Source organism: Leptosomus discolor, chromosome 13 (genome assembly GCF_034619465.1).
Source record: "Leptosomus discolor isolate bLepDis1 chromosome 13, bLepDis1.hap2, whole genome shotgun sequence".
In the NCBI taxonomy this organism is placed as follows: Eukaryota; Metazoa; Chordata; class Aves; order Leptosomiformes; family Leptosomidae; genus Leptosomus; species Leptosomus discolor.
In genome coordinates, this window is record NC_141403.1 from 19694672 (window position 1) to 19707630 (window position 12959).

General features: G+C 38.4%; 1 protein-coding gene across 2 annotated transcripts in view; it reads left to right on the forward strand.

Annotated features, from left to right (window-relative positions):
• MIB1 (MIB E3 ubiquitin protein ligase 1) overlaps positions 1-12959 on the forward strand; it is an 89919-nt gene that overhangs the window by 24880 nt on the left and 52080 nt on the right. For both annotated transcript variants that reach the window (XM_086472753.1, XM_086472752.1), the window contains exons 6-11: positions 2053-2257; positions 3855-4038; positions 4353-4497; positions 5636-5769; positions 6819-6926; positions 10614-10811. In XM_086472753.1, the coding sequence (XP_086328879.1) occupies positions 2053-2257; positions 3855-4038; positions 4353-4497; positions 5636-5769; positions 6819-6926; positions 10614-10811 (974 nt within the window). The remainder of the gene's footprint in view (positions 1-2052; positions 2258-3854; positions 4039-4352; positions 4498-5635; positions 5770-6818; positions 6927-10613; positions 10812-12959) is intronic.

Genomic DNA, 12959 nt, shown 5'->3' on the forward strand with positions numbered 1-12959 from the left:
CTTGCTGAGGAAGACCTGGGTATTGCACTGAATACCAAATCGAAGGAGGCAGCAGCATGCCGTCACTGTGAAGAAGGCAGATTTCATAGTGGGCTATATTAGGAGGATGCTGGGCAACAGAACAGGAAAAGTTGTTATCCCCCCTCTCCTCAATGGTGATGAAGCTGTGTTTGGAATTCTGTGTCCTGTTTGTGTCATTGTCCATCCATCTCCTTTTCCCCCCCCTGCCCCTTCCCAGTTTTAAGAAAATGTGCAGGGTCCGATGGCGGGCTGCTGAAGTGGTTAAGAGACTGAGAGGACGTGATTTGCAAGGAGGAGCTGGGCTTGTTTAGTCTGGTAAGAAGGGGGTTAAGAGATAATGAACTAGCCACCTGCAGCCACTTGAAGGATGATGGCACCAACATTTCAGTAGTGGCAAATGGCATAGAAACAAGTGGTGGTGGCCTTAAGGCCACCTTACGTGACTCAGAGGTTTGGATCAGATATTGAAGAAATTTTCTTTTACCTCCCCAGAGCTATATTGCAGCAGTGGAAAAAGTTGCTTGGAGAGGTTGTGGAACCTCAGTCTTGAGGGCTTTCGGGACTCAGATGAGCAAAGCCACAGCTGACCTCAGCTGGATGTTAGTTCAGCTTTGTATGGGATATCAGACCAGATGACCTCTAGAGATCCTTTCCTCCAACTAATACTTCTATAACTCTTTGCTGGTTTACGTCTCTTTCTTTCTTAGACTTCTCTGTCTCATCAGGGCTGTCTCTGCAATGTTTGCTGTCTAAGTTTTCTATCTTAGGGAGTTCCATATCAGTAGCTTTTCTGAAGAGTTAATCTTTGACTTTGTCTTCTGCAGAAGTGGCTGGTTTCCATGTTACATGTGTGTTGCTGTGAAGGTGAAGGGTGCAGACTGAAAATACTGTTCCAGCTATAGGTCATTTAAACTAAGACCAGGACAGAAAGAAGTCACTGAGTGATGACAAAAGTCCGTTGAACATGAGCATGTATTCATGTCAGTGTTTCCTTTCTCAGCAGTTTCTTGAGTAGTATCAGATTGTCCTCTTCACTCTTCTGTCCTCTGGAGACTTTTAGTGCTGCAACTAGCACTGCCAACATCTGGTGTGGATTTCAAGGCTCTGGAATCAATCTCCTTCCAAATAATGTGTTTGGTTTTGTGTCAGGCTATTTGTTTGGACTTCTGTTACAGTGCAAGGACACTTTCTCCATTATTACCTCTTGCTTGGAAGAGGAAAAACAAATGCTCTTCCACACCTTAGAGACAGCAGTATTAGTAAAGGAACTCTGCTCATCCTGTCCTTTGCCACTCATGGTGCCATTGTATTCAATCTAGTTGAATTCTGCAGTTGTACTCTTCGCTGTTCTGTTTATAGCACCAGGTACCATCCTCTGCTTCTGGCAGTGAGGATGTCCACAAGTGTGTTCCTTTATCAGTTAACACCGCTTGATGCATGTGAATGTATGCCATTTCCCTCCAGCTGATGAATTTTTGCTATGACACATCTTTTGAAAGCAGGTATTGTCCAGGGAGGATGTTTTAATTTTAAACTTGCAGGGTTTTTTTTATAGTCATCTCCCCACTTAAAGGGTAAAGATTTTCATTGTTAGTCATTCTGGAGGTATTCTTTTGCCAGTGCTTTCTCCACATTCAAGGACTGACCCAATTCAAAACCGTTCTCTGTGGGACTTCTGCTTATCTTTCAGCCTCTGAGTGGATAGGTGGTACTTTGTGTATGATTATCTCAAAATTATCAGAGCTTTTACGTATATCTAGATGTCTAGCACCATAGGATAGCTTTTACCATCCTGGTTAGAGCCCATAGTGGAGCCTGTCACAAGTATTCAGCATTTGCCAGTGTCATTGCTATTTGCCTTGGAAATTCCATAGCCAGAGATTCAGAGTTGTTTTTTATCTGTTTACTCCCTTTTACCTATTGACTACTACAGTTGCAGAGACATCGAGTCTCAGAAATTAACTTCTGTTCTTTAAATTGCATGGAAAACTAGTGTGTTCATATAAACATTTTTTTCTTGTTCCATTTTAGGTGAGCAAAATGGTAACAGAAACCCTGGTGGGCTGCAAATAGGTGACCTTGTGAACATTGATCTTGATTTGGAAATTGTACAGTCTTTGCAGCATGGTCACGGAGGATGGACTGATGGCATGTTTGAAACTTTAACAACAACTGGAACAGTTTGTGGCATTGATGAGGATCATGACATTGTAGTACAATATCCAAGTGGCAACAGGTTTGTTCTACAGCCTTCATCACTGGTTCTCACAAACTTCCTTTGCCTTCAGCACTTCGGGATCACTTCGTGCCAGAAACTTCCAGTTCTCCTTTTGTGTCTATTAAGATTTACTTGAGAATTTTTATGTTTCTTCTAACACATGTAATGAAGACTTACCTTTAAAAATATTTAATGGCAAAAGGAAGTTTGTCGCCTCTCTCGCTTGGTGAAAACTTGAGTCCAAAATAAGGAATGACATCCTGGACTATCTTATTTCCAAAATGTAGTGTTTTAAGCGGTAATTTCTTTGTAATTGTAAAGAATCGCATGGCTTGAAGAGGAATAGTAATAGCAATGCATTTTGGGTTGTCAGGAAAATGGGTTAAGAGGACAGGTGACAAACTTTTAATGTTGTGGATCTTGCCTAATGGAGAATGACCTGGGCATGATGCATGTCCAGTGTTTTATTATTCAAAGGAATGTTAGTTTATGTAAATATGGACTTAGAATGGGAAGTGTTGGAGAAGCTGTTTCCAAAACCACGCCCTGTGAGCAGTTTGGGTTTCAAGGTTGATGAGCTGCATCCATGCTAACAGGATTCAAACCCAGCTCTACAGCTGAGTCTGAGCTGATACATGCACATGGTTTTGTGTTGTCTTGCTCTCAAGTATTGGGCTTATCTTTAAAAAGCAGCTGATGAATGGAATATCATTTCAGTTGTATCTGGAGACTGACCAGCTTGTCTAGAAAGGATTAACAATGCGTTACTCATTCAGGCTTTCCCTCAAGGTACTGTTAATATTGCAAAGAAATGCAAAACAAAGCTGTTTTCCCAGCTAACACAAGCTGAAGGATGCGAGTGGCTTCTTTTCTGACAGTCATGGCTTCAGAGCTAGTGAGAGGAGCTGCTCTGTCTTGTGGTTTCCTCCCTGACTTTGTCCTTTATAGAGATTATCTGATGCCTCTCAGCTAGATCAGGTAGCTGGATGAAGGTCAACCCCAGACCAAATGGCACATAAAGGAGAGATTGCCATATTATATATTAGAATGTAGCTCAGTATAAAAACAGCTAAATGCCTCTAAACCAGTAATATTTATAGTACAAATTAGGATAGATTGATTAAAAATTGAGGCATATCTAGAACATCCATTTAATTGAAGAGTATTTTTATAACTGAATGTTGCTGCTTTTGACCTAGGGGGGAGGGGGCAGAATTCTGTGTGCTTCCCATGTTGTTTCCTGACAGTTCAACCCTTTGTGAGACAGCTTGGATCTTCCCCTTTTCAGCCAGAGTTGTCTCCTCCTCTCCCTGGAAAAGTAAACTGTATAGCTACTTTCATGACTATTCTATTGCTGTCAGCTTGCTTCCCCTGAGGCGGGATATTTCTTCATTGCTTTTACAAGAATGTATTTCTGAAGATTACCCTGGAAGTATTCAACTAATGAGCCACAGACAAGTTTATGGACAAAAAATGGTTAACAATAAATATGCCATAGTATCCAGTTGAAGAAGGTGTGTCGGCATACAAGCAGAATCTGGCTGAACAGATAACTTTTAAACATATATTTCACTTTGCGCGTTTTAAAACCTATTTTAAATGATTCATTGTCTAGGTGGACCTTTAATCCAGCTGTTCTCACCAAAGCCAATGTTGTCCGAAGTGGAGATGCTGCTCAAGGTGCAGAAGGAGGTACCTCTCAATTTCAAGTGGGTGACCTTGTTCAAGTATGTTATGACTTGGAGCGAATCAAGCTTCTTCAGAGAGGTCATGGAGAGTGGGCTGAAGCAATGCTTCCGGTAAGTAGTTGTGTGTTTGGATTCATAGACTAGTAAGACTTGTATAATATTTCTAGTTATAATTGGTAATAATACCTGGAGGCTGTGGGAGTCAAAGTGATTTTCTTCTAAGTTAGAGAAAATGTATTTCTTCAAATGCGGTGTAAAACTTGCTCAGATGTAGTAATCTGCTCAGCCTGATGAAACTCAGCTAAAGGTATTAGTGACTGTACTACGCAACAACGGACTGCATAAAATCTGTAACTTACTATAAAACATTTAGTTCTCTATTTTATTTTTAGTATTACTTGCATTTGATATTTTCTTTAATGCAGACTTTGGGTAAAGTTGGTCGGGTCCAGCAGATCTATTCAGACAGCGACTTAAAGGTGGAGGTTTGTGGGACATCTTGGACCTATAATCCAGCAGCTGTCTCAAAGGTGGCGTCAGCAGGATCTGCTATAAGTAATGCATCTGGTGGTAAGTTTGAAGAATAACCAGTAAAGTATGTATGGCAGGTATTTGTGTTAATTAACTATTAGTACATAGTTTGTATGCAAGGTTAATAAAACTCAGGTTTGGGGTTTGGCTAATTGATGTTATACCTCTGAGAGAAGAAAAAGCTTGCAGCTGATATGGAGATGGTGGTGGTTGTTATCTTGATAAGGTGTAAAAACCCCAAATTCTATTTGTTTGGCCACAGTGCAGGTGTTTCCTTGGAGGTCTGCTCTAAGGACTTCAAAATTTAAATGAGTGGAAGGGACATTATATTGGAATAGCGACTAAGGCATGGAGAGTGCCACTGGCTGTAGCAAGCAGACTCCTTGTTTAATAGGTGGTGTGGGATAGCAAGCGTAAGCGAGGGATCCGTTGCAAGCGGTTACTCAGGATAGTATTCTTTCCTTAAATTCCCGTCTGTTTAGTCAGACATCCTTTGACTAATTACAGTGGCATTTTTTTGTGTCTGTGTAATCACATTTCAGTTCTGTTGAACCTGCTCTCATTCATCTAATAATGAGACAGACTATCCAATGCATTTTATACTCTGTTGGCTGTTTCACAGATCAATTAAACTAGAATGTTTTTCCTTTTTTGGGTCGTAGGTAATTGTTGTTTCCTCTTCACGTATTTGTTTTAATGCCAAGAAACCTTTTTACATAGTTTTCTAGACTTTTTCCTAGGGAGGCATAGGTACAGTTGAGTTTTCTGCAGCAAAGACAAAGTCACCGTGGCCGTAAAACTAGCTGGAAGAGTAATATGACTTAATGTTTCAAATCAGAGGGCAGGATAGATATGCTAAGTTAAGCTAGAAGACTAAAAAGCCTGTTGGATCAATATGTAAATTGATGTCTTTACCTTGTCTCCCCCCCGTCTATTTTTTGTGGTACGCGAGCTATTTGTGGTTCAATCCACTTTGTTTTGAAGCGTCTGATGTGACAGTCTCAACTGTCTAAAGGGCATTGGAGTACAGCGCTTACTCAGAACGGAGTAGTAACTTGGAGCTGCCTTTTTATGGGGCTTTGTGTATTACTATGTACATGACAAATTTAGCTGTTGTTTTTCTGTTCTTGTGTGATTAGGATTCTAAACTTAATTGTCCTTTGTTTACTAATTATAGAGAGACTGTCCCAGCTACTGAAGAAATTATTTGAAACCCAAGAATCTGGAGATCTCAATGAAGAATTGGTTAAAGCTGCTGCCAATGGAGATGTTGCTAAAGTGGAAGACTTGTTAAAGAGACCAGATGTAGATGTGAGTGTTCTGTTTTGGGTGGACCTGTTTGGGGACCTGTAATGCTGAAGGAAGCGAAGCTGTCCTAGATAGTCCTTGCCGCTCAGTAGTGTGTCTGCATGGGAGTAGTACAGCTGGTTCCAGTGCCTCTTCTCCCACGTGTTGTCCTATGAAATGTGTTGGGGGGGGTGTGAAAATACGACTTTACAGCCTTTTTTGCTGGACAGATTTTGTGTTCTATTGTCTGCCACGAATTAAAATACCTTCCAGCATCTGCCTGCAGAGTTGGGTCAGAGCACTCACAATTAGTGAAGAGTCTTAAACTTTTTGTTTCAAGGAGGATAGAAGGAAGGAGGGTAGATTCTGGGGGTTTTTTGCTGGTTTTGTAGATTTTGTTTTGGTTTTTATAACTCACGAGGTAGATAATCTAATCTATTCTCTGTCAGATTCCTTTTACCAACTTGTCTAATCACCTAGTACTGAAAAGTTAAAAGAAAATGCTTAAGAATTACAGGACTTGGTTCAGGCAACATGCTTTAACGTCAGTCAGCTGTTTTTCTCACTACAGCAGTAGTAATTCTTTCAGATAGGAGACTCAATGCCTTCAGTTCTGGGGATTGATTTGTAGCTCAAGATTGTACAAAACGTGGTATTTTGTTCAGACTGACTCCTGTTGTTGCCATACGTTACAAAATGAAATTAAATATACTGTAGATCAGAGGATGGTATCATTCGAAGACCTATTCTCAAAATCTTGCCTTTACATTAACCAAAGATGAAAGTTTTTAATCCAACTAAAATTAAGGTCTTAATGTTTGAAATAGATCAGTTTCTTGCTTCTTCCCTTCAATCTAGCTAATGCTGTAGAAATGAAATAGAGAACACCTAGGAGATCATCTATATGTGCTGGAAAGGCAGCTGTCTAAAAATTGTCTAAAATTTGATGCTTTAGTATGTGTGCTGTTGCTTTAAGTTCTCTAATGCACTTGCATGTATACTGCTGAAGTGACTCATGGAGGGGCGTGCGTGTGTATGTTGAAACTTATCTCAAAGTATTGATACGCTTCCAGGTGAACGGGCAATGTGCTGGACACACAGCGATGCAAGCCGCCAGTCAGAATGGCCATGTCGACATTTTGAAGTTGCTTCTGAAGCAGAATGTGGATGTGGAAGCTGAGGTAACCTAAATATTTCAAAATACACTTTGTGTCTCTTTAAGTTTTAAACTTTGTGTACAGAAATAACAATTCTGTTGGAATTGCCTTCTTTTTAAATGTCAGAGAGCGTGAAAAACTGCTTTCCTTACTGCGATTATGTCCAAAACTAGCCTCCTGCTGACAATATTGCAAAGGGTCAGTATCTAATTCTTTAGCACCTCTAATTAAGTGAAATATAATGCTAACATAATAGAGCTATGTAAGCTAGTGTGTGATTGTGGTGGATGAAGCCCCTTCTCTGTTTCATTTCATCAGCAGAATACAATAGGCTGGAACACTGCCTGTGGCATTCGGAGAAAAAGGTGTTGTTGGATGCTGCATCTCCAACTTCAGATACTTGCCATGCTTCTTGCATACAGTGTTCAGTTAGGAGAGAGTTTTCTGTTCTTAACTAAAGCAGGGCTGAGCAGAAAGCAATAACAGTATCTTTGGGTAGGATCTGCCAACTCTGCTTCCAGTTTTTCAGGTTTTGGTTTTTTTTAACATGGAAGGATTTTTGTTTAGGTTTTTTAGAGTTCTTGTTTGTAAGAAAATTACCTGTCAGCATACTGTGATATTTGCATTTTGAATTGATTTTGCCTCATTTTACTTTACAGAATGCATTGATATTACAGCCTTTGCTCATTTTGTGAAGCACAAGAAGCATCTATCAAATGTCTCTTACTAGGAGTATAAATTGAAGCGCAACAGAATGCTTAGAATTTAATAGTGGGCCCAGTCATTCTTTGTGTGACAGAAAAATAACTTTACATGCTTGGACACGTAATGTTATATCGTATTTGATATGCAGAAGTTATATGTTATAACATTATTGAAGCAACGATGTAATTCTTGGAACTAAAATTTTTTTTCTATTCAGAGATACACCATATACATTTAGCTTTCTGCTAAATTGTAAAGATGTCTTAGATTTGATGCAGTACATACTTGCTGTGGTCTGATCTCTGTGAAGTAGCTTCGTTTTAGAAGTAGTGCTTTCACTGCAGTACATAGCATATACTGTTACAGACTGCACTAAGCTGCTTTTCATCCGTGCTATGGGATCAAAGCTGCCATGGTAATCAAGTGGTGGACTGAGACTTTCTCCTCTGGTATAAGGAAGGGTTAGAAGCATTAGAGGGGGAAGTAAAAGCACTGCTTAAACAGCTTCAGGATAATACACCTGGTAATCTGCTAGTAGAGCTGTTAAAAGTTCATGTTTATTCAGGCTTCAGGGGTATTGTAACACTAGCATTAATTTCAGGGATTTTATTTGAATTTAAGTCTCTTTCATGTTACTTTGAGTTGCCTAAGTAAAGGTGGTATTCCTACTTAAATATACAATTGAATTCATTATTATAATAATCACATATATAGTATGAGTAGATGAATTATGATATGCTTAAAAAAAATCAGCTGTCTATAAATTAGTGATGCAAAGACCCCGCAGAGCCATCCCGTTAAGCAGAGAGCAAAAATTTAGTGATTTACTTCACTGTTACAGTCTGTGGCATGGAAGCAATGGATAAAAATCCTGACTTTGCCTCCTTTATAGCTAAGCAGGATATATTTACACTTAGTCACTGCTGCAGAGTACATATATTCATGATGACGTTTTCTGGGGATGCCCTCATACTGTTGTTGTCTTTGTGCTTATGTCTCTTGACAGCTTAATGTAGAGTACAAGTGGCCTCTGTTTAGTCAGAAGACAATTTGTTATTGGCAGAGATCAAAAAGCCTGATGCAGATATTACATAGTAAAAATATGTGGCCGCCTAGTCTGCAGAAATTAATGGGTATCAGTTATTACATTGACAGTACTGACAATATTCTATTGTTGGCATGTATAGAAATATAGTGCTTTTAATATTTAGATTTATAGCTAAATATAAGTCTTAGGACAGATGCTCAATTAGTTGCTTGCTTTTTCTAGGTTATTGTGCTATTGTGTAGAAACTACACAATAGGATTTAGCTCGTGAGATTATTCGTTTTGATGCTGAGCTAAAGAAAAAAGCACATACTTTCTTTGGACTCGTTCAGGAATTCTATACGTTAAGATTTTATAAAATCAGGGGTTTGCATCTCAAATTTGGAATATGCTAAAATTGTAAAACATTTAATAAATTATGAGGTTTCATCAATAAGTATCTCGGTGTACTTTGCAGACTGCAAATGTGAAAAGACGACTTAACCACCTACCTGTTAAAGAAAGTGCTCTGTAAATAGAAAAGTTTAACACTACTGTCATGTTCTTGATAAGTTTCACCTCATAATGATCTTTATAACCAGACACAGAAGGTTCCCCTTCCTGATCCTTTCCCCTTCCAAATGGCCAAGCTTTGGCTTCTTTTGACCGTTTGTGTTGGAGGAGCCTGAGAAGGAGTCCTGCTATCAAGACGCTTTTGTAGCATGAGTGGATTTGGAAGGCATAAAAATATCTTGTTGTCAAAAGCTGCTGTTCACTGCACTGTCTTGAAAATTGTATTCACATTTCCAGAAAGATATATTTGATAATTAGCAGATAAGTCTCCTTACATCATTTTTTTAAATGCTGTAAATAGTCTCATTGGTATGTTGTAATTGTGCAAATACAACTTATTCTAAGAACTATTAATTTTTGCATTGATGTAAATATACTAGAAATGCGTTACACATAATGAAAATAACTTTCAAAAGACATTGCTGAAGGAGAAGCAAAGCTTACTCAAGAAATATCCAGTGCACCCTTGATCAGTCATTTTCTCCTCCTTACAATTTTCAGTATTTCTCTATTGTCAACATTAAATCCTACAAAAACATAGTAATATTCCCCTGTGCAGAAAAATTTAGTTAGAAACTAGCTTATGGAAGTTACTATTTCATTGAAACCTGTTATATGCCTTCAACTTTACTTTTAGCTTTTGTATACTGTCATTAATGAGGAAAGAATTTGATTAATATTTAAAAATGTTTCACATAGTATAGTTCACTCTTATGGATGTTAAAATAACCCAAACTGATAAATTTATGACTTTCATAGCTTAATTCTCAGTTTGTATGAAGCTGAAACAAACTGAATTTAATCAGAGCTTTAATGCTGTGAGTCATAGTCATAGAATTGGAACTTGTAACTAATTTCAGCATCAATCCAAAATTTCTTTTGAAAAAGGTTTATTAACTGAAAATTAAGACACATACAATAAAACGTAATAAATATTCGCTTAATTGTATGAACAAGGCAACTATGCCATGAATTGGGATCTGTAACTCTTCCTGGGTTACAGGAAGGGTTGCCCTGGGTTACTGACTAACACTTTTGGGAGTTGGGCTTTGTTTGTGGCGTGTTTTTTGTTGTTGTTGGGTTTTTTGACAGTGGTTGCTTTGTAGTAGAAACCCAAATGAACCTATTTGAGTTTCTGATGAACACATTGCACAAAGATTCAGGGCAATAGTTGTATAAGGTATAGAATATCATAAGCCATGGAATATGTGTGTTTATACAGACTCTTCATCCTCTATTGCTGTCATTTGAGCAATTGTTTAATTAGGTCTTTGAATGGTATCGTTGTTTAATTTTTCTTTCACTTCAAAGAAATCAAATATGCACAGTTGTTCAGTTTAATATTTTTTTGATTAAATGCAAAGGAAATGTGAAGTATACTGGGTCAAATTAATGTTTCTACTTTAGGACAAAGACGGAGACAGGGCCGTCCATCACGCAGCCTTCGGTGACGAGGGAGCTGTGATAGAGGTTTTGCACCGAGGCAGTGCAGACTTGAATGCTCGCAACAAACGCAGGCAGACTCCGCTTCATATTGCTGTCAACAAAGGGCATCTGCAAGTTGTGAAGACTTTGCTGGACTTTGGCTGCCATCCTAGTCTACAGGTAAAGTAAATATTAACATAGATTCACTTTCTAGCTACTGAATTTTATGATTTGCCATTTGTAGATGCTGTGTGTAGGTGACAGAAGAACAATGGAAAATAGGATTGAAAGGAATGGACCTTGTGAGGTTAGGTTGTCTGTCCCAGCCTCTATGTGATCAGCTGTAATAAAATGCTGTTAAATCTACTTGTTTTCTTGCGGCTAGATAAGCACCTGATTTATTCTAGCCACTTGATGTTAATTGGTGTTTTCACAGACTGTCGTTATCTGTAATTGTTAACTTTCTCTCCAGATTAATTCCTCCTGTGTTGAATCCACAGCTGTTTCCTCCTTCTGCAAGGCATAGCTTTGCATTTTTTGGCTGATGATACTGTGGAATGTTTCATTAAAAGAAACCTTTTTTCAGAATTGACCTATCATTGCTAGAGCTACTTAGCCAGATTCTCTTTTAGCTAAAAAGCCCTCGTGCGTAGGGCCTCGAGTACCATAATTTCACAGGGAGTTTTATCTGTAATGAATGTGGTGGAAGCTGTGACATACGAGTGCGACCTCCTGCTGAGAAGGTAGAGTAGAAACCTCCTATCAAATAAGCAGGCACCCACATTCTGCATGAGCTGAATGCAGCCACAAGCAGTGCATTAGTGAAACAAATCAGAATGGGTAAGTTTGAAGAGGTTTGCAAAGAAAGAAAAAGCTCTAATGGCCTGGGCAAATCCAAGATAGGCAGTAATAACACATTTACCTCCTTGTTTTGCCATGTCAATAATCAGTGATTATTTTTTTTGAATCTGTATATCCACATGAAAAAAAAATGAGCATGCTTTGTTGAAATTGGTGAATATAGTGATTGTTTATTTATCTGCTTCCACCTGGCTTTATAGGTACTGTCTTGATCTTGCTGAGATTGAGCTGTTAGTCAGCTAACATCCATCCAGACCCTATTTAGTATTTGTTGAACAGTAGATACAATGAGTCTGTGTTGAGCCCAATAAAGTGTTACCGTATATCGTATAAAGATGTATGATATATGGGTAGGCAAAATGGATGTGTCTGACTTTAAATTATAGAAGCCTGTTTGGATTGAAAAATTCAGTAGAATGGTGCTATGAAACTCCATCTGAAAAATGCAATTGTAATTGAAAATAGTGGACTTTCAGATGCTGCATGTGTGCTGAGGAACTCCGATGTGCAAATGTGAGTAGACATTGATTTGGTGGATAAGAGCACAGGGGAGTCACACCGAGGCATGACTGGAATTTAACTGGCCAGCATTCTACTACTCAAGCCAATTCACTGTAAACAGAAACATATGTTAGTCTGTAAACAGTAAACTCAGGAAATATGATTGATTAAACCAAATAAAAGCTACATAATTTGATTTTGGCAAACCTGTTCACACTGGTTTAAGTGTTTCCATATTTTGGCAGTTTTTCTTTGGCAGGTTTTGATTGTCACAGTAAAGATTGTGAAGAATTGTTGTTGTATTAGTGTATTGCTAAAATGTTCAGTTCCTGTGTTAGTCAGTTTGCAGTTGAGTCAGTGTCAGTGACAAAAGACTTCCTGACTTATATGGTGCTAGAGTTTTACTGGAAGCATAAATCTAGAGAGTTTGCCTATGTAGCAGCAAATAAGCTTAAATGGATGTGTTTTTTCACTGTTAGTCTAGGGCATTCCTTTTCAGTCCAACCATTTTTTGGGTCCTTGAATAAGTAATGAACAAAATGCTTCTAGGAATAAAAACTATTTTTCCCTTATTTGGCATATTTGAAAACTAAAATGTCAAACTAAAAATATAAATTCTTGGTCTGTTCAATTATGCACCGAAATATTTTCATGTACCTTGTGTAACGTAATCTGGTATTTGCCATAAAAAGTTTAAAAGCTTAATATTGCTGATGACATCGGCCTTTGCTTCATGGAAAGTGATCTGCTTCAGTTAAAACAACAGATGTGCCTAAGTTTATTGCTTGGACTGCCTTTTATTTTGATTTGCTTATGCTTTTATTCCACACTGTCTTTTTGGTATTGTCTTTTACATGGTTAATTGCTCACTGAATCTTAGCCTTCATCACTCAAAATTCCCTGTCTTCCCCTGCTTGGCTAGTCTACTCCCTGTTGCTGCCCTTCTATTATAAATTGTAACTCGGG